This window comes from Pholis gunnellus (genome assembly GCF_910591455.1).
Source record: "Pholis gunnellus genome assembly, chromosome: 2".
Lineage (NCBI taxonomy): Eukaryota > Metazoa > Chordata > Actinopteri > Perciformes > Pholidae > Pholis > Pholis gunnellus.
This window is the reverse complement of record NC_136536.1, coordinates 19704171-19730259: the sequence shown is the minus strand read 5'-3', so window position 1 is coordinate 19730259 and position 26089 is coordinate 19704171. Positions and strand designations below refer to the sequence as shown.

General features: G+C 42.4%; 3 protein-coding genes across 4 annotated transcripts; 1 reads left to right on the top strand and 2 right to left on the bottom strand.

The window, feature by feature from the left end:
- Window positions 1–1883: 1883 nt before the first annotated feature.
- Window positions 1884–5697, bottom strand: mad2l2 (mitotic arrest deficient 2 like 2). Its single transcript, XM_079179474.1, has 8 exons — window positions 5358–5697; window positions 4500–4618; window positions 4321–4392; window positions 4126–4226; window positions 3925–4019; window positions 3250–3323; window positions 2993–3085; window positions 1884–2790 (listed from the first exon to the last, which is right to left on the bottom strand). The coding sequence occupies exons 1-8, from the start codon at window positions 5395–5397 to the stop codon at window positions 2752–2754; spliced, it is 633 nt and encodes a 210-aa protein (XP_079035600.1). The 5' UTR covers window positions 5398–5697; the 3' UTR covers window positions 1884–2751.
- Window positions 5698–7746: 2049 nt separating this feature from the next.
- On the top strand, window positions 7747–15484 carry slc25a45 (solute carrier family 25 member 45; the record flags this gene model as incomplete). Its single annotated transcript, XM_079167588.1, has 7 exons — window positions 7747–7866; window positions 8240–8296; window positions 8386–8429; window positions 8525–8596; window positions 8732–8920; window positions 14324–14558; window positions 15204–15484. The coding sequence occupies exons 2-7, from the start codon at window positions 8260–8262 to the stop codon at window positions 15482–15484; spliced, it is 858 nt and encodes a 285-aa protein (XP_079023714.1). The 5' UTR covers window positions 7747–7866; window positions 8240–8259.
- A 1504-nt stretch (window positions 15485–16988) lies between these two features.
- LOC306710170 (solute carrier family 35 member E2A) lies at window positions 16989–23628 on the bottom strand. 2 transcript variants are annotated; one of them, XM_079178574.1, is made up of 9 exons: window positions 23364–23628; window positions 22039–22523; window positions 21183–21318; window positions 20895–21022; window positions 20203–20323; window positions 20055–20108; window positions 19894–19966; window positions 19505–19650; window positions 16989–18988 (listed from the first exon to the last, which is right to left on the bottom strand). In XM_079178574.1, exons 2-9 carry the CDS (start codon window positions 22316–22318, stop codon window positions 18760–18762), a joined length of 1167 nt encoding a protein of 388 aa, XP_079034700.1. In that variant the 5' UTR covers window positions 22319–22523; window positions 23364–23628; the 3' UTR covers window positions 16989–18759. The 2 variants fall into 2 exon arrangements, with proteins under 2 accessions (XP_079034700.1, XP_079034701.1); XM_079178575.1 differs by having other exon boundaries at window positions 18853–18988; window positions 19894–19977.
- Window positions 23629–26089: the final 2461 nt, after the last annotated feature.

Sequence of the window (26089 nt, the reverse complement as noted above, 5' to 3'; positions counted from 1 at the left end):
GAGTGTTACTGGAAATAATTGTATTTACTTCTCCAGCTCCTTTTGCATTGTGAATGCATGTTAACTCTAAAGTGTTTGTTGCACTGATCAGTGTCTGTCAACGCATACAGAAACCACAAGGTGCCATATGAGACATGTTAAGGTCACTGGGCTTAATGCATTGCTATAGAGCCAAAGAGAAAATCTATGAAACAACAAAGTGATATTATAATATTCAACCAATTCACATTTTCATACAGGGGGAGGGAGTATCGTGAAAATCGACAGTGTTTTTGCTTTGAGGTCCATTATCGACACAGGGTCTGATGAAACTAGAGACGAGCAAACCCCCACAGAGCATAAATTGCCCTTTATCACTGGGAAGGAATCATATAAGCAGAAACGCTGGAGTGGAACCAGTGGATTTATGACAGGTTGAACTCAGTCAACCAGTGAACTATACGACCGAGGTCTCATACCAAGCAGCAGGCTCCCTCGGTCTCAGCCGTGCCTTTAAAAGTGAGCAGCAAAGTATTCTTGGCAGGTTAAGTGTTTAACATTCATGAGTACTAATTATGTTCAATTGAATGTGGGGATGTAAAGTGATTTCTTCTTTGGGTGACAATCATCAAATCACTGCTTTTGAGTCCGATTATTTCAGTTCCGATTCAGCTCTGGACTGATTAAACACTACTTTATTTCACACTTCAAGGCCATTATGATGTATTAAAAGTAGATTAGATTAGATTATTTTTAATTTTCAAAATGACTACACACATTGATACCATACTCAACTCTCCTGTTTCTCCTTTGTATTTACTGTAGTCAAGATGCTGTAGTGTTGTCTTCATCTTCAGTGTGTCACAGCAGTTTGTGTGTCCAGGCTGAGCAGTGACGCGTTGAGTGACCGGTTGATTCCAGGCAGCAGATAAACCTCTGAGGAGAGGAAGGACTTCCCTCATGGACTCCAACAGTGCCGGCAGCGTGCAATATGATTGCAGTCTGCTGTGATGAGGTGAGACAAAGAGACACAAACCATCAAACTGAAAGCTTTCATATTGTTAGAGGATTTTCTGATGCTACCGAAGAACAAAATGTAGGAAGATGTGGATGAGATTAAACCATATACTGGGACATGAATGGACATGAATGGACATATAAAAAAGAAAGGTTCATTTCATGTAGAATTGGCTTTTAAAACAACCTTTATAAGCTTGTGATGCCTTCTAATCTGTCATCATGTGTTCATGTCGAGGGAGTTGCATGTCCAGGATTCAGGTTGGATAGCCAAAGACAGCCGTCACTGGGCCAGACTCTTCACATCAAAACCACTCTGGTTACTAGAGAGAGAGCTCTGAGCCTGATTTGACTCGAACATTATATTCTGCTTACTTCTAAACAACTCAACTTCAGCTGTGCCTGAGCAGCCTCAGAGTCCACCAGGCAACTGTAGCAAACTATGATGGAACCTGCAAAATGTCTGCTTAATAAATGTCACGGCAATGTAGAGAAGAAGTGATACAATAATACAGCGTCTGTGACCTTGTAGGATCACTGTAAGGTTCGATGTGCTCTTGACGAATTTGAGAGAACTGTGAAAACATTAGCTCTCGTCTAATGACTGAACTTTGAACATAATGCAGTTATTTGGATGCCTATAGATTTTTAGCTTATCTTAACTTAATGTAACATTCTGGAGATGGATTGCTGTTTATGTTTGTTACTAAATCAGCTGTACCAGGACAATCTGATATCAGGAAAGGCAGTCTGAAACTATTAGTGTGTGTGTGTAGTGCTGGTGCTGAAGACTTTAAAACATCTGCATTAAGGGTTATTCCATATAGAACAATTAGATAATCACCAAGAGTCATTCTACAAAGCGTTTGCTTTAATACACACCAACACAGAGATTTATAGTGGTCGTACTTTAAAAATCTTTTCTTTTTTAATTTCAATTCCATTTTTCATCTTTTCATAGTTTTCAGCAGTAACATAAAAAAAACTTTGAATTTGTCACATAACAATGGAGGAGAACAATACCACTGGTTGCATGGGAAAACACACAAACATGGGAAAACACACAAACATCCGCTTTGATTTCATAGGAGCGCCACCCAAAACCCTCACACTGCATCCCTGACCGACGATACCGTAGACACCATGAAAGACCTGCTGACTCGGTGTGACATTATAGTGGGTGAAAAAAAAAAAAAATCTCTGACCTCACTGTGGACGTGAAAAGACAACCTCTAGCAAAACAACTTCCCCACAAAGAGAAACAATGTTTCACAGTGAACACACAACCCATTTAAGGATGACTGATACCTGTGGTTTGTAGATGTGGTAGATATTTGAATTGATATCCGATGACACTGGTCTACTCAATTTTTCTCTGGAATTTTATTGTCATGGTGCAACGGCTACATTTGGATCATTCTGTTGTACTAAAGATCTGCATGGAAACTAAAGCAATCAAACACAATACATGGCAATAAAATTACAACCGTATTCATGCATATTTGTATGGCATGCGATCGAATCACAGGCGGAGAGCAAACAATCTGGGCCAGCTGTGATTCTTAATGAAATGTCTGTGTGTCGCATCTGTCCAACCCTCAACGCTAGCTGCAGCATGTTGCGCACATCTCCCCCACACACACGCTCCACATCTTTCTTGATGATCCCATGTGTTCAACAAAAACTCAGGTGGTTCCAGGCAGCTCTGATTGACTGGGTTATATACTTTGCGGATGATTCAACATCATCCCGGGCCTACGTTTTCTGGGCTCTCTCTTCCACGTAGAGCTGCATCTGTTAAAAGACAGAGAGAACAATCATAATCAGTAAGTGCAAGTGGAGGAATTTCAACATGACGTAATGAAGATTGATTACATGACGTAATGATTTTGCTTTAGGTGAGGTTTAGCAGATTACGACGTCACACACGCGCTTATGTGCGTGTGTTTGTCTTTGAGCGGATAAGCGGATCGATGGGTGGGATGTTTCTGCTCACTTTCACTATGTCAGACGTCATGGTCTTCAGTGGGATGAGTCTTGGCTCCTGCATGTGGACCTCCTGCTCGTCGGCAACTATCCATGGAAAATCCTGGAGAGGGAAATGCACAAATGTGACCCAACAGAAGCATGTCATTATTCAGTGTTTACATAGTAATTAGAACTGCTTGCAATACTATTAAGACGCAAAAGCAGGCTAATCTGTTTTCACATCACGCGTTGGATCTGTGGGTTTGCGGCGTTTTAGAACCTCACCTTGATCACTTGAACCTTCTCCATGTTGCGTGTAGCAGCATCTCTAGTATGTACCAGTACTGTAAATGAACACCCTGTGACACACAACAAGTCACAAGTAAGTCTATGATTCGTACCCATTCCTACCGGACTGTAAGTTATGCATCATTAAAAGCTATTGTCATTACACATTTGATTCTCTAGTCCCTGGACTTATTTCCTTGCATGCTTGTCCAATAAGCCTGGTGTATTTTCAGTCGGGCTATTGCTACTGTAGGGCTGTGTCTGAGAATGTAATACCCTGAACAACACCTCACAGACTCCCAAATCCTGCCTTTTTTGCCAAGATTGGCCTTAATGCCAACCAAAGCCACTATTTAATATTCTAATAGACATTGCAAGTAAAATGTCCATTATCGCCGGGATTTCGTTTATTTAGCCAATCTGGTGTCATAACTTTCTGTACACGAAGTTATATAAAGGTTTGTAAAGTTAGTCTTACAGAGAGGGGCATCACTGAAAAGGTTTTTGGAACCACTGGTCGGAGAGACTGATTTCTTTAGCTGCTAATACTGGATATTGGGCTGAATCATGTCAGGGATTTAGAGCAAATGATTTTTCACAATCTTCATAAAAATGATGGGAACACATATTTGAGTGCGTCTGTCATGTGCATCTCTTTGTGTAATCCGTTACCTGGTGGGTTATTATTTAAAACAGCATCGCACACGCTGATCTTCAGGATGAACGCCCTCAGCAGCTGCTCCACGTGCGACAGTAATGTGTCGGAGCTGAAACAACAAAACCACAGGTAGTTAGAGATCAGCCTGGAAATGTATGACAAAATAAGCACGTCGTTTGTAGTATATAATATAAGGAGAGGAAGAAGAGGAAAACCTGATGGACAGTAGTGGAGGTTGGGAAATCTCAAACACAAATCTTTCTACTGGATGATGCTCTTTGTCCATGATGACCACCGCAACCTTCTCTGCGTCATTCTGGGAAGGAAATGAAAGACTTCAGAAGTGCGTACGCGTACAAGAGAGACGGTCACGTTTCTTAAATATACGTCAGTATCAGGTCATGACTTACCTTCTCAATGAGGGGCTTTACACAATGAAGTGTGTCTTGGATATATTGATTCAGCTCTGGGTGACATGACATCTGGAAATCAACACACCAAACACTGAAGACCAAATATTTCAGATACAAATAGGTGAGCCTACCTAACAGTGTGAGCATGCAATAGTTGCACATCTATTCATCTGTACCTGCACAGGTACATTGTATTTCTTCCTCTTCTGAAATATTCCCGAGGGATAAACTTCACGGACATACAGGATGAGGTGAATAGCGACCTCCAGGAACTCACACAGGATGTCAGCAACCACTGGAGGAGAGGAGTCAAGGGGTTAATTACATCTCCATGCATGTCATCTGTTCTTCTACAAAGACAAAGAAACACCAAACTCAATGCAAACACCCGGATATGACGTCTCAAGCAACACAGGGCGACGTCAAGTAAGGAAGAACCTACAGAAATAAACTGACGTTATTCAATTCAATATAGTTTGTATCTTTAAAATATGTACACATACGACATCATCTGTAACAGGATCTTCACATCTGTACAGGAAAAACTCCCTCAAACAAAACCTTTAATGGGATTTTTTTTTTAAAAAGGGAGAAACCTTAGAGAGAGCAACAGAGGAGGGATCCCTCTATCAGGATGGCCAGAAGTGCAATAGATCATTACAGAGTTACAACACATTCAATGCATCTGACAGAAACGATTCAAATAATGAGAGTAGTTGTGTTTTATGCAATGCCGAAAAGGACAGTGTACTGTGTACCTGTAATAGGACAGCATGTACCTGTAATAGCACAGCATCCTGTAATAGGACAGCATGTACCTGTAATAGGACAGCATGTACCTGTAATAGGACAGCATGTACCTGTAATAGGACAGCATGTAGCCATGATTCAGTTTGGCTAAATCAGATTGAATTGCCAAATATTTGTCAACTGAATTTTGTCAAGGCAACGTTTAACACAATTGGGGCTATAAACTACCGCTAAAGGACGGATGACTGACTGCGTCGTGCAGTTGGCTTGTGTGGTTGACTCACCTTGTCCGAAATTGAGATCTTGCCTGGTTAAAGTTGTCATGTTTCCGATCTCAAAAACTGTCCAAGTGAAACGAATAGCTAATAGTATAGCTAGCTAACGTTAGCAAAGCGGTTGTCCGTCAAGCGTTCCTTCTCTCGAGGCTGTTTTTAGTTGATATCCTTCTTTTGTCGCCGCTTGGATTGACGATGACAACCGACAGGAGGGCCGGAGTAGAATGTCAGTTTTCACAAAGAACTACGGAAAAACATTAAAAATGCAGAGGCATGCCTCAAAACGACCCGAGGACATAATTAATTCCACAGCCCGAAACCGCGGCTTTTCCTCCGTTACCAAGCCGTATTCAAAGCTTGGCAGCGCATTTTATTGACGTCATTATTTGTTTACAAGTTTCCTACCGTCGACTGGTGATTACGTCGCTGTGCCGTACACGTCTGGGCTTACTTTCTTGGTGGCTTGTTTGAACCTGTTGAGAACAGTTAACGCAAAGTACGCCTTCGGCTATGGACATATTTGTGAAAAGCTAGAAACGGGATACGAGTTGTCGGTTGCTACTGAAGTGCACATTGAATGTTTGATTACAGCACAGCCTTTAAAGTCAGATGTTAAACTCTTCTCCACTACATATGAATAATTACTTTATTTCTTTGTATCTTATTGCGTTGTATTTGAACGGGAATACGGTATTCAATTTGTTTCCTAATCCAACAAATAGTTTCCTCGTGGTTTAAGCTTGTTTTGGATTCAGCAGCACCATGCCCCATAATGCCATCCAAAAGTGTGGTGCAATAACTCAAGTTACTGGTTTTGTGAACACGGGATACTGAGAAGAGTTAAAGGTTGAGAGCGACTTTCAATGTGCCAAATTACTCTATAACTGATGTCCAGGGCTCTTAACGACAGACAGACTGACAGACAGAGGAATGCATGCGCATTTGGATAATGACACATTTTGTATTCTACTTTTAGACTCCACTCCAGCACATTGCATTTTAAATGAAAGCGATTATTGCTTGGACAGTGAATCCCAGACCTTTTTTATTTCTAGTCATTATTTCTAGTTTTCAAATCCTTAACCGATTCTGCAGTTTCCCTCAGCTCTACAGCCCCTCAACAGTAGACACAGTTAGCAACTATAGTTAGTGAGCATATTGAGACATTATAGGCAGAGAGTAAATATTGGACTCGCATTCGCCTGGAGACCAAAAACATGACTAACTGAACCTTAGTGCTTCTCCAGGTCCTCCACGTTCTTCATACACACGTTTCCAGGTGATAATATGTCCGTGGTTTTACCTCTTAGTGGTCATTGCGCGGGTTTAAGAGTGGTGAGTGAAAACAATTTCCAAGGTGAAGAATGAATGAATGAAAATACATCTGCAAACATAGAATACATTGGATATATGATAGTTATAATTAGAATACTAGTGTGTCTTTAAATTAGTTTTTAGACAACCCATATGGTCACATTCAAAATAGATGCCGTATGAGCACAACACATCACATTAAAAGATTGCTTCTAAAGGCACAAAAACTACAGCAAAAGTAGAACATTACTAAAATGCTCAAACTGATATGATTATCAAACTGACAATGATTAAAACAGCCTGGACGCACACACCATGTAGGAGACTTGGCAGCACTAACTTCACAGTCTTAGTTTGATTTCAACTACATTGTGTTGAAATACAAAGCCAACGGAATAAGCTTCTCACTGTCAAAATACTCATGAATTACACACTGTAGACTGTACTATATCACGTCTTTGAAAAAAGCGCATCAGTCAACAATTAACGTGCGGCTCGGCAAATTTGCGCACAGTGTCTGTTGACTTAATGCGGCGTGTTTGGTGTGCAACTCATTAGAAATAATAAAAGAAATATGCCAAGTAAATCCATCGATTATTTTGCTAAACTTTTGGAATACAAGACGACTTCAACCACGCAGCAAAGGTCGAACATAGTGGAATAAAATGAGCGGAAATCTTGCGATTCCACCTTCCAAATAAAACCACACATACCTGGAAGACGAGGTGTTTAAGAAATGAAATATGCAACAAAGAAGCCTAGATTTGAGTTGAAGGTAAGTAGGCTATCCCATAGTCCCACAGGATTATTAACAGCCTGTGTAATCTCTCACTCTGCAAGTGGTTTGCTGCAAAAATATTCGACTGAGAGCATTTTACACTTCGAATTGCACTTTTGAATGGTCTGGAATGTCATACTTTCAATTGTTACTGTGCATAACTACCTGGCATATTATTGCATGTTGTTGTTATACTGTAGAGATCAACTGATCACTTGTTTGTTTGGACCCTAAGGTGGTCTTTATTATGTAAGGCACACGTGTCAAACAGGAAATGCTGATGTAAATGTCGGTAGCTTAGAGTCCACAGAGTCAAAGATCGTTTATGGACGTTGACACTGAGGGGAAAACGGCGACGAGGTTGACACTGAGCAGGATTATTCTGAGGGAACCGGTATTCTGACAACGAGCCGACTAATTACAAAGGTAGGCAATGCAGTCTATTTTAAATTTATTTTCGCATGATAATGCTATGATAATGTGTAGACGAGCTGTCTCAAGCACGCGAAATGTAGTTATGTTTACCGTTAGACAGGCTAACGCTAATCAATAACGTTTAAAGTGAAGTCAATGAGAATTAACCTATGGAAAATGAAACGTCCTGTCATATGATGCTAAATCCTCTCCTCCGGTGACATCGTTATAGTACTACTACTTGTGTGGGGGGGAAAGACATTCAGTGTTACATGTTTCTTACAGTTTAACAGGATTCCGTCCAAAGTCGGTTCCCTTTATAGCAGCTGTAAAGCAGGACCCTCAGGTTATCACATCTGTAACACCACAAACACGTTGTTTGCAGGTTGTGAAGTTTTGCAAGACATGCCTTTAATGGAATTCGTAGCCGGGAGCATTTCCGGTAAGAAAAACTATATGCTTTATTTGTTGACTGAACGCAGTATTTTTTATTCATGTGGAGAAATAACACATCTTCGTTGGTCATCGTAGGTGCACTGGGACTGGCAGTTGGACATCCATTAGACACTGTGAAGGTTGCATGAACTATATTATACACACTGAAATCTGTAAAAATGACCAGATGCATTAATATCTATATTCATGCTCACACCTTGTGTTTCATTTGTAGGTGCGCCTGCAGGCCCAGTCTGTGTATACGGGGATAATTCACTGTATGTCTAAAACATACTCTAGTGAAGGGGTAGGTGTCATGTCCTCTTAAATTTGTTCCACCATGACATCACTGCATACGCAGCTGCCTCCGCCAGAAAACAAATGACAGAAAGTATTGATGCGTGCTTATTCATCTGTTTATTATGCTTTATTATTATATCAGCTCCATGGATTCTTCAAGGGCATGGCATTTCCGGTGCTGACCACCGGCATCACCAACTCTGTTGTCTTTGGCTCTTACAGTAATGCCTTAGATTACCTCACTCAGTCCCAGCACAGCGACCGCGATCAGGGCAAACCGGCCTCTGCTGCACAGGTCTTCACTGCCGGCTGTTTCTCGGGCATGATGCAGGTAAGAACACACCTGGCGGATGTTCACTGCCTGGGTTCATCCAAAGCACCTTTGCAGGAACATTGCTGCAGATATGTAACGTAGTGATGACTGTTAGGGCTCCACAGGGCCACAAGTGCTGTGAAACAGACATTTTTCAGTGGGACATCTCTCTATTCACAGAGATAACAGCTAATTAGTTCTAGTTTCACTTAGCCCTGTGTGTTCCCCACCTTCAGGAGAATTGAGATAGTGTGTGGACAGAGATGGGCAAAAATACATCAAAATGTATTTTGATACAAAATACAAAATACCCCCAAATAAATGTATTACAACAAAATACAAAATACTGGTGCCAGAAAATGTAACAAAATACATGTATTTTGTATTTAAAATATAGGAAATACTTTTTTCTGGATTTTCTGTTTTCTCACAATTTGGTATAGCAGAGCATTCAGGTTTGGGCTATAATGTACACAAAGCTCTGGTGAACCCCACAAAAAGGAAGAACAGTCACGGAATGTCAGTGTAACTATCTATTTTTAAATAAAAACAGAGTCTCTGTTGCTATCGGGTGCATGACAACGGACGCGCATACGTCAGTAAATGTCATGGAAACGAAGCCACCAAGGCACTATACAAGGTCAACAGCGGACCTCAGATTGTCACTTTGCATCTGAACTTGGAGACTCGGCGGAGCGGAGCGGAGCGGAGCCTTGAGCCTTGGCGGCGGAGCCGAGCCTTGAGCCATGACGGCGAAGCCTTGTGCCTTGACGCCGGGGAGCCTTGAGTCTTGACGGCGGAGCCTTGAGCCTTGACCGCGGAGCGGATCGCCTGGAGCCTTGACGGTGGAGCGGATCGCCTGGAGCCTTGACGGCGGAGCGGATCGCCTGGAGCCTTGACCGCGGAGCGGATCGCCTGGAGCCTTGACGGCGGAGCGGATCGCCTGGAGCCTTGACGGCGGAGCCTTGAGCCTTGACGGCGGAGCGGATCGCCTGGAGCCTTGACTCGACGGCGGAGCGGAGCCCTGAGCCTTGAATGCGAAGCCTTGTGCCTTGACGCTGGAGCCTGAGTGTAGACGGTGAAGCCTTGAGCCTAGACGGCGGCCGCTTGAGCCTTGACGCCGGGAGCTTTGCCTTCATGGCTCCGCCGAGCCTGCTCGGCGGAGCAGCTCCACCAATCCGACAGGTTCCGCCGAGCGTCAGGCTCGGCGGAGCGGCACCGCCGATCCGACAGTATCCGCCGAGCGTCCGACGAGCGGCTCTGCCAATCCGACAGGTTCTGCCGAGCGTTAGCCTCGGCGGAGCAGCACCGCCGATCCGACAGTCTCCTGAGACTGTCGGCTCGGTGGAGCTTGTCGGCATTGGCGGAGCCTGTCGGCATCGGAGGAGCCTGTCGGCATCGGCGGAGTTTGTCGGATTCGGGAGTTTGTTGGCAATGGTAGAGGCCTGTCGGTTCAGTGGAGCTTGTGTGCCAGGCGGAGCTTGTGGCTCGGCGGAGCTTGTCGGCATGCCTGTCGGACTAGACGGCGGAGCGGAGCCCGTCGAGCCTGTCTGCACTTGACGGCGGAGCGGGGCAGGGTGGGGCGGAGCGGGACGGGGCGGGGCGGAGCCTGTCGGCAGTTGACGGCGGAGCGGAGCCTTGACTTGACGGCGAATGGTTTACACATTTGCTGTGTTGTGCTTTTTAGAGTGTATATTGCTCTTCTAATTGTGATATGTAGAAGTGCTTGACGTGTTAAAACCTGGCCACAGCTCACAAATATATATATATATATATATATATATATATATATATATATATATATATATATATACAGAGGGGACGAGTCAGGGTACAGGACCCTGGTAAATAACATTCTTGTCTACGTAGAAGAGAACAACCTCATCCTCAACACAGACAAAACCAAAGAAATAATAATAGACTTCAGGAAGAATCCTCCCCCTCTAGCCTCTTATCATCAAGGGGACCGAGGTGGAGAGGACCGACGGCTACAGATTCTTGGGAATGCAGGTTACTTCGGACCTGAGCTGGACTCCTAACAGCACAGCCACAGTAAAGAAAGCCCAGAAAAGGCTTTATTTCATCAGGCTGCTCAGGAAAGCTGGTCTGAGCCGTCGCCCTCTCACCCAGGCCTACAGAGGACTGGTAGAGAGCACCCTCACCACAGGCATCACTGTCTGGTATGGCAACACCACACAGGCAGAGAGGAAGGCTCTGCAGTCATAAAGACAGCGGCGAGAATCACAGGGACAACACTTCCTTCCATGGACTCAATGTATGGGCAGCGCTGCCGGAAAAGAGCAGAGGGAATCATCAGAGATCACTCCACCCAGCTCACTCTCTGCTCAGACACAAACACTGCACCTATAACTTGAGGCACAGCAGAGCGGACAGCATCATCACCCACAGAACACGTTTTTTCAACAGCTTCTTCCCTGCCACAGTCAGAATGATGGCAAAATAAAAAGGCTGAAACATGTGTAAAACAATAATCCACTTTACTTCACCTCACCTAACATGTGCAATATTATTATATATGAAAAGGTGCAATATTCTTATCTGTGCAATATCCCCACCATAACCTTCTTCCACCTCTCAAAATGTGCAATATTCCCATACGGTACTCATTCTCCATATTATGTTATTTATTATGTATAGTGTTTTTATACTTGTATATCCTTCTACTATTTATAAAGTGTTTTTATCCTTACTTTTATCTTCACTATCTTCTAATGTTGACCCAGAGAGCTCTGCACAAATAATTCCAATGTACCTGGACTGTTGGTCTATGTGCAAATGGCAAATAAAGAACCTTGAACCTTGATCTTGAACCTTGATATATGTATATATATATATATATATATTAACAAATATGAGATTTTTAAATAAAAACAGAGTCTCTGTTGCTATGGGGTGTATGACAATGGACGCGCCTCAGTAAATGTCATGGAAACGACACCACCACGGCGCTATAAAAGGTCAGCGGACCTCAGATTGTCACTTTGCATCTGAAATTGGAGACTCGGCGGAGCGGAGCTTGTCGGCTCGGCATTTCACGTCATAATTTACAATAATGTAAACATTTCAACATTAAAATAGATGAGCATACTTTACTATACACGTCGTTTCCATGACATTTGCTGACGGCGGAGCGGTGCCCGCGGTATTATGATGTGAAATGCTGAATGTACTTGTTCATTTTCTAACATATTATAAACATTTACATGTTATGTTGAACTGTATTACATTGTGAATAAAATTCCTTTTAACTTTAAGTTGTTATTGTTGGTTTTATTATGGTCCATCCACCTGTATTTTCAGTCATTCTTTTGACATCAGTTAGAATTAGAACAAAGGTTTAAAAATAACTTAATTACAACCTGCTAACATTACTAACTACACTATTACATTTCAGAGCTATTCACATAACTGTTTTAAAACAACCGACTCCAGATTTGATACATTATAAAGGAAAATGTTGTTTACTGGTGGTGCATTGTAAATGTTATTTAATATTGATCATTTTAAATGAACCAAACTAAATCCTGAAGAAAACACAAACTGACCCCTTCACCCCTTAATATACTTAATTTATTAGAAGATTATAATAAATTAACATATCTATACATATCCACCCCAATAACAATCAATAACAATCCAATAACAATAATCTCTGAATATCACTTTAAAATTTTAAAGGTGCACTTGACAGCAACTCATATTTGTGGGATGATAATTTTCAAACATTTTTAAATATACTTTCGCTCGCGCGAGACGGACTTTTGCTCGCTGAGTGATATAAAAGCGCTCGTCAAAGTAACAGCGCGGCTGTTTGATTTTCGCGCGCGCATGGATCTCATTTGACAGTGATTTGCCTTCATATTGACTCACCATTCTGAATAATGTTTTAGTGCTTACTTTTTACTCGCTCCCATGTCCTCTTGATAGCTGGGTTGCAACTACATGATGGTTGAAAGCACTCATAATTATATGTATTATTAGTACAGCATATCATTATTGTAGAAAATGATTAAGGTGGACTCATGATAAGAATAGAGAGAATCACACACAATTTATTTTCATTGCTTCAATTGATTGAATTACTGATTATGAATAATACATATACTGATATGCCCATACACAGATTTGCACACGCATATTCAAACTCCTAGTTGTATATACACATATATATAGTACATGATACATAAGCGCATACAGTACATCCTCATATTAATTCGTATCAGTTAGATATAAGTTAACTTGCTAAACACTGGCTATGCACTAGCCTAGACAGCATGCTAGCGTCATTAGCATATTAGCATCGATCGCTAGCATGTTAGCATCGATCGCTAGCTTGATATTATAACCATCACCATGTATATACAATAGGCTATGTAGCCAGACCCAGACATAAATTATACATCAAGCTAGTTGACATCTGTCACTCAGATACAATATTTTACTTGACAGACAATCCGTTGAACTTGAAGATCTGAAGACTGAACTCGTGAACTGTTTTTTGATTCATGGAGAAAGTATTTTGAGTATTTGAAATACAAAATTACTCCACTCTAAAGTATTTTGTTACAAATTACGTTAGATTTTTAATCGGCCCTATCAAATACAAATTACAAAATACTCAAAAGTAATTGAAATACGTATTTCAATTACAAGTAATAGAAATACTGCCCATCTCTGTGTGTGGAGACGAGACAAGTGTAATGTGCTACTGGCCCCTGGAGGTTGCCATGTTCATCACATCCCACAAAACTAAAAGCTTTTGTCAGAGCCGAGTCAGGAATGTGATCAGACGCAGGCGACTGAGGAGAGGCCAAGGGTTCATGAAACTTGCAGCAATCCACCGTGTACATTAAGATATTTATTGTGTTTGGGTAGAGATTTAGCCTAATGCTTGGGCTGTAAGGTTGAAGTATCATTAAATAGTGGTCAACACACCTAGTCATTGACAGAAGTGTCAGTCAAGCGGGCGCCAAAATCATTCGAATGAATTGGTGAATTCCTCGTAAAACTACAAAAGCAGGAGGAACACATGCTGTTGCCTTTGCAATGAGGGGTTTGTGTGACCATAGTAAAGTGGAGGTAACCAGAGTTATTAGTTCACTTCAGGACACTTCAGACAATAACATGTAATTAGCCTCTATCGACTATTTGCTGCTGGAACTGGTGTGACAGGTTAACAAACACGTAATTGTCAGCAAATATCTGGCTACAACAGGAAGAACTTGTTTAACTGTTTGTTGGTTTGTTGTTTAGTCTTTTCATGGGATTTGTTGTCCGTTAAAAGAAAGCATATCTCCAGCTTATGTCCTAAAACCTTAGATAAAACCTTAAATACTGAATAGAATTTTTTTTATTAAGCACGTATAATTTGGAATGTAGTAACACTCAAACTGCTTTCAGGTGTGTGTTTACGCACCAATTGACCTGGTGAAGGTGCGTCTGCAGGGTCAAACAACAGTTAAAAGATACCGTGGACCTGTTCATTGTGTCACCGTCATCCTGAAAGAGGAAGGACCCAAGGGTCTGTTCAGGGGAGGGCTGGCCATCGCCCTGAGGGACATACCCTGCTATGGACTCTACTTTCTGCCCTACGAAGTCACTCGAAAGGCTCTGACCAAGAGCGGCAAAGAGCCAGGTCAGTGTCGGAGGGAAAAGTGCAACATTACATGTGTGAAATATGGAGGGTCATTGTGTCAGGAAAGTGAATGAATGAAATGTTGGAAATAATAAAGGAATATGAATGGAAAATCTAAATTATGACATGGTAAGCCCAACTTTTTCCTTTAAGTCAAAATTATGAAATACTACTAGAAATGTATACTATGCTATTTTTAAATTAAGTAGTAAAACCCCAGAGATAATACGTCATAATTCAAATAGTGTCTCATGATATTGATTTAGTTTGCACATAGTTTTGGAAAAGTCATAATTTAAACAAGACTTAATATTGACTCGGTATCTCATGCATCTGATTTAGTCTTGCATACGTTTGACTTACAGTATTATCTCATAATTGACCTGTTTTTGTCTTGTCCAGGTGTAAGTGGGTTTCTATATTTAAGAAACAGATAAAACAAATTTAAAAAGGGATGATGTAGCGTTGGTGAGTCCAGCTTTCTCTGGATGGAGCTTTTTGTTAACTGCTATCCAGGAGACAGTTTGTTTTTAGTTTTCATTCAGCAATTCTAAATGTCCGGGTAATGTTTGAATCTAAAGTCATTTTTCAGAAACAGGCACACCTTCCAGGATTCACATTGTTCACTAACGTTTCTGTGCTCAGGTACGTTTGCGATAATGATGGCAGGGGGCATGGCGGGCGTGGTGACCTGGTCCTTCGCCACGCCCATGGATGTGGTGAAAGCCCGGCTCCAGATGTCGGGGGCCGGCGGCAGGGAGTACACAGGGATCCTCCACTGCATGAGAGTGAGCTATAGAGAGGAGGGAGCGAGGGTCTTCTTCAAAGGCCTTCTACTGAACAGCCTGAGGGCTTTCCCCGTCAACGCCGTCACGTTCCTCAGCTACGAGAGTCTGATGAGGATGTACTGCCCACCGACGAGATGACCTCACTCTCGACGGGGAATGGGGGCACTCCTTGCCGTTGAAAATCAAAAAAAAGATCTTCCCGAGGTGTGGAGATTTTAATATGCAAACACAATTTGACTGTAGGTCGGATATTCTCAGGGTTACTTCACATTACCGGTTGAAACAGTCTCAGTTGTTGACAGTTTTACGATGACGAGTGTTGACTCACTGTTGGAATTTCTAAACGTGAAAATGGGTCAACTATGAAGCTAGTGTCTGAAAGCTGAACATACCTCGGCTCCTGAGACTTGATCTGCTGGTTAAGCTGCTCATGTTTTTGAAAAAGCATGTGATGCTATAACCTCGTTGTGGACAGAGACTTGTTTTTCACCATAGGTTTTATTTAATTACAAAGCTTTTTATGCACACATACAGTGAATTATTTCATAATAAATAAACAACACAAAGAATATACATGATTATTGGTGACTGGTCCATGGAGTCATTCAAGTAAAGTTGAAGGCCCACACGTAAATAAACTGTGAATAAAGATAGGTGGAAGACAACAATGCATTCAAAGTCTCCAGATGTTAAGACTCAACTCATTGTTGATTAACAGCCTTCGTGTCATTTTAACATACTGCTATTGCGGTCTGTATTCTTGCCATTGTTTGCGTGTGGAAATGAGATCCATCATCTGTTGCTCTCAGGTCAGATCGGTTACCGGTATTGTTCTGCTGTTCTCAGAGAGCAGATGTTGATGTCTCCGGGGTTCATCCAGTCTCTGCCCTGGATCATTCATGTCGTGTTTTTTGCAGTTGTTGCATGCGATGTGAAACTTCACTCCAGATGTTTTTGGTCAGTCTAGGGGTCCTGTTTTCCCTGACCAGTTTGTGCTGTTTGCATTAGCAGTTCAGTCCCGTCTCCTTGTGATTTGAAGTGTCGAGTTGGCAGTATCCGTTCCGATCTTAGAAGTCGGCCCCGGGGTTGGGTGGAGCTGCTATAGTTTACAGCATTACCTTAACAATAGGTCAAATGACTTTGGGTTATGTGATAAAGGGTCACTTGTAGTGACAAAGTCTGAAAAATAGAAAAAACCTCAACTGATGCTGCAGTTTCCCTCAGCTCTACAGCCCTTCAACAGTAAGCGCAGTTAGCAACTCGTTAGTGAGCATACTGAGACTTTATAGGCAGAGAGCAAATATTGGATTTGCATTTGCCTGGAGACCAAAAACATGACTCTAACTGAACCTTAGTGCTTCTACAGGTCCTCCACGTTCTTCATACACACTTCTCCAGGTGATAATATGTCCGTGCTTTGCATTTACAGCTACCTCTTAGTGGTCATTGCGGGTTTAAGAGTGGTGAGTGAAAACACAATTTCCAAGTTGAAGAATGAATGAAAATGTATCGTTTACATCTGCAAACATAGAAATGAATTGGATATATGAGAGTTATAATTAGAATACTAGTGTGTATCTAAATCAACAAAGCAACCCGAGATTGCTGTAACTGAAAATACAAAGCAAATGTTTACACAATGTGCTGTAGAGAAAACATTTTTTAATTTTCTGCAGTGTCCATCAAAAACAGAATTACATCCTCGTATCGATATCAAATCGAAGCCCAGGCTTGGGTTTTATAAGCCCTTCTCCAAGAAACTAATTCTCAAAACAGTCATTTTTGTTTTTAAGTTTAAAAAAAACCTAAATGTGTCAGAAAGTCAGAAAACTCACATGTTCACATTCAAACAGTATGAGCATAGCACATCACAACAACAACAAAAAGATTGCTTCTCAAGGCACAAAAACTGCAGCAAAAGTAGAACATCACTAAAATGCTCAAACTGATGCGATTGTCAGACGGACGAGATTAACACAGATTGGTCCAACCAGATGCCTGATGGATTTAGTTAGTTACTAGCAACACATTCTGGAGAGAAGCCTGGACGCGCTCACCAGCAGAGCAGGAGACTTGAGGGTCAGAATAAGATTCATATGCACATTAGATCATTGGCACCGTGCGACTGGTTTTGGCAAAGTGTCAACGTGGAGAAAACGCATGGGGATCTCCACTTACCATGGACCTGTTCACGAGCAGCCGATGGGTGTTAGAAAGTAGCAACGACGACAGGCGGGCTCACAGAGATGACACTGTCATGAGTGGTATAGGTTTTACACTCCTACTGGGATACATGAACAGTGGTTTGATCCTAGCTTTTTATGAAAACTGGTATATTACAAGTTGGGATTATCTTTGTTATGTTGACGGTCTGGTTCTTTGTGGTAATAAATCTACTCGATTTTGGGTGAAAAAAACTAAAGTGAGCGCATTTGCGACGTCGCCTCCAATCCCTCATTGCACAAGAAAACTGAGTGCAAACTACTACAGTAAGTACAGTAGGTCATTGATCCAGGAAGTTGGTTTGTAGACTGTGACGGATGTTTTCAACAGACAATCCGAGTATTTATTCAGTTTGTGAAGAACTTGGTGGTCTGTTTAAATCCGTTTGATAGCCGATGGACCGAGCTACGAAAATAAAAACCCAACTTGTAATAAACCGTTTTTCTAAAAGATTATGAATGTGTGATGTACAGCACCTCATCGATCCATTCATTCATTCTCTAAGGCCGCTATCCCAGCATGCACTGGGGGAGGAGTCAGTTTACAAAAGAAATAAATGTAAGTACATAAACCCTTACATACACCTGCCACACTTGTAGGATGAGCATTCCTGGAATGCAGTATGTGGCTTTCAAATGTTCCACACATCGTTTAAAAACATGTGTCAGACAAGCCTCCCGTCTCAGGCACCAGCGCCCCATTCACATCTCAACTCAGATGCAGTCGAGATCAATTTGACATTTTAGGATACAGTGTAGGAAAAACAAACATAGAATAAAAATCTTACAGCTTCAATGATTTAAAAATATTTATACATTAAGCAGCTGCTGAACCACAGATGAGAGATAAACCAGCACACTCTGGAACGCAAACGTAAGACCGAGGGGCTGACAGAAGTCACTGCCTTCAAAAAGCTGAAGGACACCCTGAGCTTCCCCCTTTTTACTGACCCAAAGCAAAGGATCAAAGATGTGTTGGAGCGTCATCAGGTTTGGGACAAAGTCAAGTCTCCCAAACTCTACCTCAAGCTCGAAGACATGACAGTGACACTTAAATGTATCCTGCTACAAAGAAAACAAAAAGTGGATCCTCTTCAACTGGAATGTGTGCACGGTGAAGAACAAACAAATATCCAGTCAGCCACAGGAAAGCAATTAAGGATTATTGTTTCAGTCCCCAGTTGCTCGTCCTCAGTGCGACTGAGGGGCGTGGACGTTCTCGTCCTGCAGGAGTGGTTTGTAGTTCTGCTCGGCGGCCATGGCCTGGAAGGTCGCCCTCTGCCTCTGCCGGGCCTTGTTGTACAAAAAGACGCCGACGAACACGAAGAGGGTGCCGATGGCGCTGAGGAAGTTGATCTGGTTGCTGAACACGATGATGCTCAGCCAAACCGACATGGCATGTTTGACAGTGCTGGCGACACTGAGGAAGAGACAGGGTTTTTTTTTTACTGTCGGCATGAACTTAACTACAAATGAATCAGAATCCAGGGCCTGGACGAGATCGTTATCGGTTATGAGAAACATGATGAAGACGTCGGGCTCACGCCCATTTGGTTACAGGTCTGTATGACAAAATGTGACTTTCATCATGACGTCAGAGTTCAGTGGAAATAGGACAGATTGGTCAGAGTGGGCACAGTATTGTGTGTAGAGGGTATGAATGCATATATACCAGTAAACAGACACTGAGGTGTAAAATTGGTGCAGTTCCCCTTTAAGATAAACTGAAATTGAGGATTTGCAGCATGCATGCATGGCTGGAAAATAAGCGCACGCAGCATGTTGTTACCCAATGAGCACAGACCACCTAACCCTGCAGCTGGTGTGAGCTAGTTGGGACAAAGGTAAGGAATGGTGACACAAGTGACTACAAGAGACAAAAAGGTTGTCAACGGCTTCGGTGAAGATTAAAAGCCGTGTCATGAACGCCTCCCACCTGAAGGTTACTGGGGAAATCCGTCCCATGAGAGCGTAGGCAGTGACGCTCTGCAGGTGGAACAGGCCGCCGTCCAAAAGCAGCAACAGGATAATGTCTTGGCTGAAGATGAAGCTCCGCCCATTCTTCCCGATGACTGGGATGTCCTGGACACAAAGAGACGTCACAAAATGTATTTTTAATTAACAAACTATCCACACATCTGTTTTACAGGCTCCCTGCCGGTTTTCTTATGTAAATATTGCTTTTGTTTTGCTTAACATCGGATAGAAATGGCTTTCTATTTAAGAAAACGAACGCCCCAAATGACAATATACTATACATACACTCGCCTAACTGGAGCAGTAATTCAGCACAGCAATAACTGGAGCAATTATGTGTTGACCTACCAAGAGGAACACCCAGGCAGGTATAAGCATGATGACTGCCGCCGCACTGGTGTAGAACTGCAGTTCTGCAGGGCTGAAGAAAGTCTTTATAACAAGAGTTTGATTGCACACACACTTCAACAATTGTGCCGTAGTGAATCAGAGGGTTCACAGTCTTTTACCTGAACTTGTACGTTTCTCCACTCAGCAGTTTTTTGGAGAACACGTTCTGCAAACTGAGGAGTCAGACATAAAAAAAAAAGGGGGGGAGGGGGGGGTTAGAGAAAGCATCGCACTGCCGTGGGATAGCTGCGTCGAGCGCTGCAGTACCAGTCCATGATGTTGGTGGAGAGAGCGGCAGAGAAGCCGAGCATGTTGAAGCTTATCTCCGAGGCGGTGCAGAGGGCCAGGCCTGCCATGACAGGGAACAGGGACAGGTTCACCCACAGCCCTGCAGATCGGAGGACAAACAGCACACACACACGATGAGGTGAGTCATCACGCTTAGCAACACGCAGCCTTTGACCTGAATATGCTTGTCCCAAGTGGCAGTCCAAAGGTAGGACCGTATATTTCGTGCATTACTGCAAACAGGCCGACGGAAGTGTTGGGAAATAAAATGTTTTACTCCAAACGGCTTTCAAGTTAGCTCCATTTTGTGAGATTTGCTGTTTTATACATCATCATGAGTCATGAGTCATCTTTGGAGCTAACCGCCTTCTACTTAAAGAGTCTGCACAGAGACAGGTGTTAAGACGCTTGTCCATTTCTTTCTCACCTGTTTGGATGCCGACAGCGAGTTATGTGTGACAATGCTTTCAGTGCATCTTGACACGTTACATGTTGTACAAGTAAGATTCAGAAAACGTCACATTAAAAGTATACGACTGGTGTTTTACTTTATTTTTCTTATCGTCAACAAATCCTGAGTGGAGACCAAAACCAAAGATCAGAAACCAAAGATCCCCTAATGCCCTGGTACCCCGACCCGTTAAACAGACGTGCATCCGTGTGTCCTCTACCTGTGTACTCCCCGAGGATCAGCCTGGACATGATGACAGTGAAGATGGGTGCCGAGCTCTTCACCGTCTCCGCGAAAGACACCGCCACGTTTTTCAGGCTCACCAAGCCCAGAACCACTGTAGTGAACCTGACAAATGGAGATAAAGATGACGCAAATAATGGACTTTTTGTATAAAGAAATTAAAAAAATATGGTGATTGCGTCAGTATTTGTAAATCTATTAGCAACTCTAAACTACTTTATTACTTAAATGACTTGCTACATGACAAGAGAGAGAGAGGACCCACCTGATGAGCCCAACAAACAGCATGATCATGATGAAGTTGGTGGGGTACTCAGTTCTGGTCTTGTGCTGGTACAGGCAACAGGGCACATACATCTTTAGGAAGCCTATGACGGTGGTGGAGAGCATCTGAATGGCCCCTGGGGAGCAGCAGCAACATACAAATACGTGATTTCAGAAAATCCATCATAGTGAACAATTTGATGTATTTAAAATACTAATATTTGATGTCAAAGTTACATCGTCATCAAATGTAATGTAACGCACCGTAATAGATTTTGCACAAATGACAAAATGTAGTATTGGAAATAAATCATTTTTAGAGGAAAACCAATGAGCTACATTCATATATCAGCTTCTGTGAGGACAGCTGTGTTCCAACAAGCACCAGGGTGAGTTACAACAACAACAAACCCTGGTTTACAGCAGAACTCAGACAGCTAAGGCTGCAATGGGATCAGGCATTTAGGAGTGGGGACAAGGACTTGTACAAAGAGGCAAAATACAGGTTTAACGACTGTATTCTGAGAAACTGCAACACCAGCTCTCAGCAAGTGACTCTGCTTTTGTCTGGAGAGGCCTCAGACAGATCACCAGCTACAAGCCTAAAACCCCCCCCCACTCCATGAATGACCTCCGCCTCACAGACGAGCTGAACCAGTTCTACTGCAGATTCGAAAGACAATGGGACAGTCCTGACTCCATCCCCCACAGCTCCATCAACCAGCCCCAGACCACCAGCCCCCCCGTCCCCCAGCTCAGCAGGGGCTCATGACTGTACCACTCTGTGTCACAATAAAGTTCCATGCCTTATTTAGTCTAGCTAGTAGTAGCATAAGCATATGTATCCTTTTCTTTACCCAGCATGCTGGGCTCCCCCTCCAGCAGCGACAGGATGTACTTGTTGAGGAACAGGGTGCAGAAGCTGAAGAAGTACCAGAGGCCCAGGTAGGTCAGCGAGCGCCAGTTCCACACCCCGGACTCCGCCTCGATCACCGTCGTCTCCGTGACCGTGAGCTTCAGCATCTGCTCCCCCGACAGGCTGTCGCTGCGGGCCACCACCATCCGCGACTGGTGGGTGCGGAGCGGCGACAGCAGGCGCCACAGCGGGAGCGTGCCAGTCTGCTTGCTGCCCGGCATCCCGCCTACCGGCCGTGGGGCCCCCAGGGGCCCACTCCCCCCTCTCTCCCCTCCGACAGGTGAGTGAAGAGAGAGCGGGAGGCGAGGGTTCGATGAGAGTTCTGAGCGTTAGCCCATCTTCTGATTGATCAGTCTGTCAGTCTTTGCGGTCGACGCTTTAAGTCCCGGTGTCCCCGGTCCTCTGCTGCAGAAGCTGAAAAGTCTTCTGTCAGGTGAGAGACACAAATCATCATCCTCTGTGCATACACTAGTAAACATCACATGTTGGTATCATACTGTGTCATTCACATTAATGATTGTCCATTCACTTGCTACAGCCATTTAAATAACACAATAACTGTCCGTGTTGAACTTCCCTAAATCTGTCTGTCTCCTGTCTTTGTTGTTTAGCTGTGTCTGACTGACTTATATATTTAACATACTTTGTCTTTAGTCCATGTTTCTATTCAATATAGTTATCCCTCACTTTATTGGCTTGGCGTGTGTTGAATTTGAGAGCCTCCGTGTTGCGTGTCTCGCGAGTACTTGACAATGTAGTATAAGAGTCTCCTGAATGACGATACTACTTATGTCAACATTCTCACTTCTTTCATTGATTCTGCACGCATTGTAAAGGGTCAATATTGCATAACTTTGTACATTTGTAAACTACAACACTGATGCTACAAACACCTATGTTGAACCCTATTTCGTAATCTTGTCTCTCTCACAGACGCGCGCGCGCGCGCACACACGCGCACAGTTACAGCATTACAGAGCTGCTCATATTAAAGTGAGCAGTCGTTTGAGCTAACGTAAACTTAACGGAGCGTGTTGCTGAAAGAAGACCGAGAATAACACGCGAACCAAACACGTCACACGGACTGTGCTCCTTGGTGTACCGTTAACTGTCAATGCACACACAGAAGTGTTCCGTATCTTTAAAAGAAAACCTGAGCTTTGATGCTAATGAAACAACAGAGCCTATAAACTTCGTGTAGGTGAATTAACTAGGACGCAATGTATCAGGATTTAAATGCAAACTCAAAATATAAAGAACTCTTACCTCTTAGACTCTGGGTGCTTCAACTTGGAGTGAGAAATATTGCAAAACCCAGCCGGTCAGCGAGACAACAGAGAGCGTTGTGAAAGGAGGAAGTTGCCCATTGACGTTAGCTAGCCGCTGTCTCGTGCGGTAGCATGGGAGCGAAATGAGTGGCGGCTACAGAGCCCGCCGTGCTGCGCGCCATATACCACCACACCCCCTGTACACAAACATCACCTATCTATCTGTCACCCATATCGAGAATGTGTGCACCTGACTTTGAGACGTGGCTACTAACAATCGATGCGCCGCGTCAAGCTAATCCGAAAGAACAACACAATTCAAGCAAACCCTTTCAAAATAAGACAGAAATACGCGAATTATATTTAGTACACATTACTGGCTTACTTGGCCGTGTTAGGTAACCCATGGGTAAAGTTTAGCGGGGGTTCTAACCCATCAAATGGCAGTTTTTGCTCTGTAAATGTTAAATATTTTAGACTGTAAATGAGTGTCTTTTGCCAGAATAAAAGAATATGGTTTTATTTTTGCAAGATACACTCGCTGCGTTTCCGGTAAGACTCACTTTCACTTGTTGCAGCTGCCACGAGACAAAATAGATGTTTTTTTGAAATGTATTATTTGAATTGTAGATCAAAAATAGCATTTTTTGAAAACGTAAAACAACACAAATATGTAAAGAGTCTGCATGAAATCTGTAGTTCCCAACTGTGACTAGTATGGAGGTTATTATTACAAATACATGTATTTCAGTGGACTCCACTGCCAGAAGCCACCATGCTATTCACAAGATAGTGTATTGTAGTTCTGCTGTATAATAATACATTATGCTGCACTACTGAACCTGTAACTGACATTAATGGCATGAGTATCAGCATTACTATCTGTCGATCGGCTTATTAATTTGTGGTGTACTTTCGTACTGTGACTACAAAGGGGAAATGATCATCCACAATCTATTTCAATTTGTGGGTTCATTTTCTCAACTAAGATTATTTAACTAGACCAGACGACTTGTTAAGTTTACGAATACTAGTGTTGCTATTTTTTATTTTCAATTTGGTATAATGACATTGTTAACAATTTAATTTGTTATTATATTTATATGAAATAATTAATTACCAATATTAATACTGTAAAACATTTTTGAGGAGTAGTAGTTTTCCAAAGTGACCACTGGAGGGCAGCAAACACTGATGATCAGTAATATTTTAAGGACAATAGTGATTCAGGGTTGCACTTTCAAAAAAGGTGGGGATTGTAAGATACAGATACATTTTTTTAATGGTCGAAGCAAGGCAACAAAAGATATTCTGTCTGCTTTGGGTCATAATAGACCTGCCTTTAATAATAATTTAGATCCTGCCTGGTAAATCTCCACGTCTCTCAATCTCAGTGCCCCTGGTTTGTAATACAGGTCTGTTAATAATTTGAAATCTCCAAAGCCAATATTTTCCCAGACTTAATAAGTTCTCCCAGAGCCAGCATACAACATGATACGGCTGTTTTCACAGGGAGACTAACAGCACTGCCCACGACTTGTAAACTGATCTCTGTGTGCAAAATTGGTGTCGGAGTTTCCCTTCAGCGCCTGTAATAAATTAATGACAACAAATCTTTTTAAAATGGTGCAGTCAAAAACCAGAGAAAACCTGAGCAATGATAGTAGGGTATTTATTGCATGATTATTGGAATTCATTCAAATGTATTATTTGTTTATTCAATTGATTATTATGAGTTGAATACAGGTAGGCTACTGTTAGCTTCCATGCTGGTAGCATTTGTCCTGAATAGTGCGGTGTCCATTCAAAACATGCCTCTTCACAATGGGCCAAATGCTTGGCCTGTGGTGTTGCTGCTTGAACCGCTCACACAAACAACTTCCCACTGACCACTGCGCTTCTATGGGTCCATAGCAAAACACCTGCCATGACACACAGCTGTTGCATCACGACCAGAGATGGGCAGTATTTCTATTACTTGTATTTGAAATATGTATTTCAATTACTTTTGAGTATTTTGTAAATTGTATTTGATAGGGCCGATTCAAAATCTAACGTAATTTGTAACAAAATACTTTAGAGTGGAGTAATTTTGTATTTAAAATACTCAAAATACTTTCTCCACAAATCAAAAAACAGTTCACGAGTTCAGTCTTCAGATCTTCAAGTTCAACGGATTAAGTTAAATATTGTATCTGAGTGACAGATGTCAACTAGCTTGATGTATAACTTATGCTGGGTCTGGCTACATAGCCTATTATATATGCATGGTGATGGTTATAATATCAAGCTAGCAATCGATGCTAACATGCTAATGATGCTAGCATGCTGTATAGGCTAGTGCAGGGGTGGCCAACCAGTCAGAGACCAAGAGCCACATTTTTTACTGTGTTACCGCAAAGAGCCACATCATACACATGGGCACACATGAACATCACCCTATCCCTTCCTCACACACACACATACCTTTGCTCAGCCAGATTTATTGTAAATGTCACACACCAATATGATAATGACAGAAATTGACTCCTAAGACCACAGGCCAGTCATTTTCAACAATGAACATTGTGTACACTGTCTCACACAGACAAACTCTCAGTTCAACCAAGTCCACAAACAAAAATATAATAATTTACAATAGTGTTTTTCTTTTACTATGCATGTTACTTAGTGGGACTTCTGGCATTCATTGCCTTGAACAATCCTCTTCAAATCTGGCTTGTA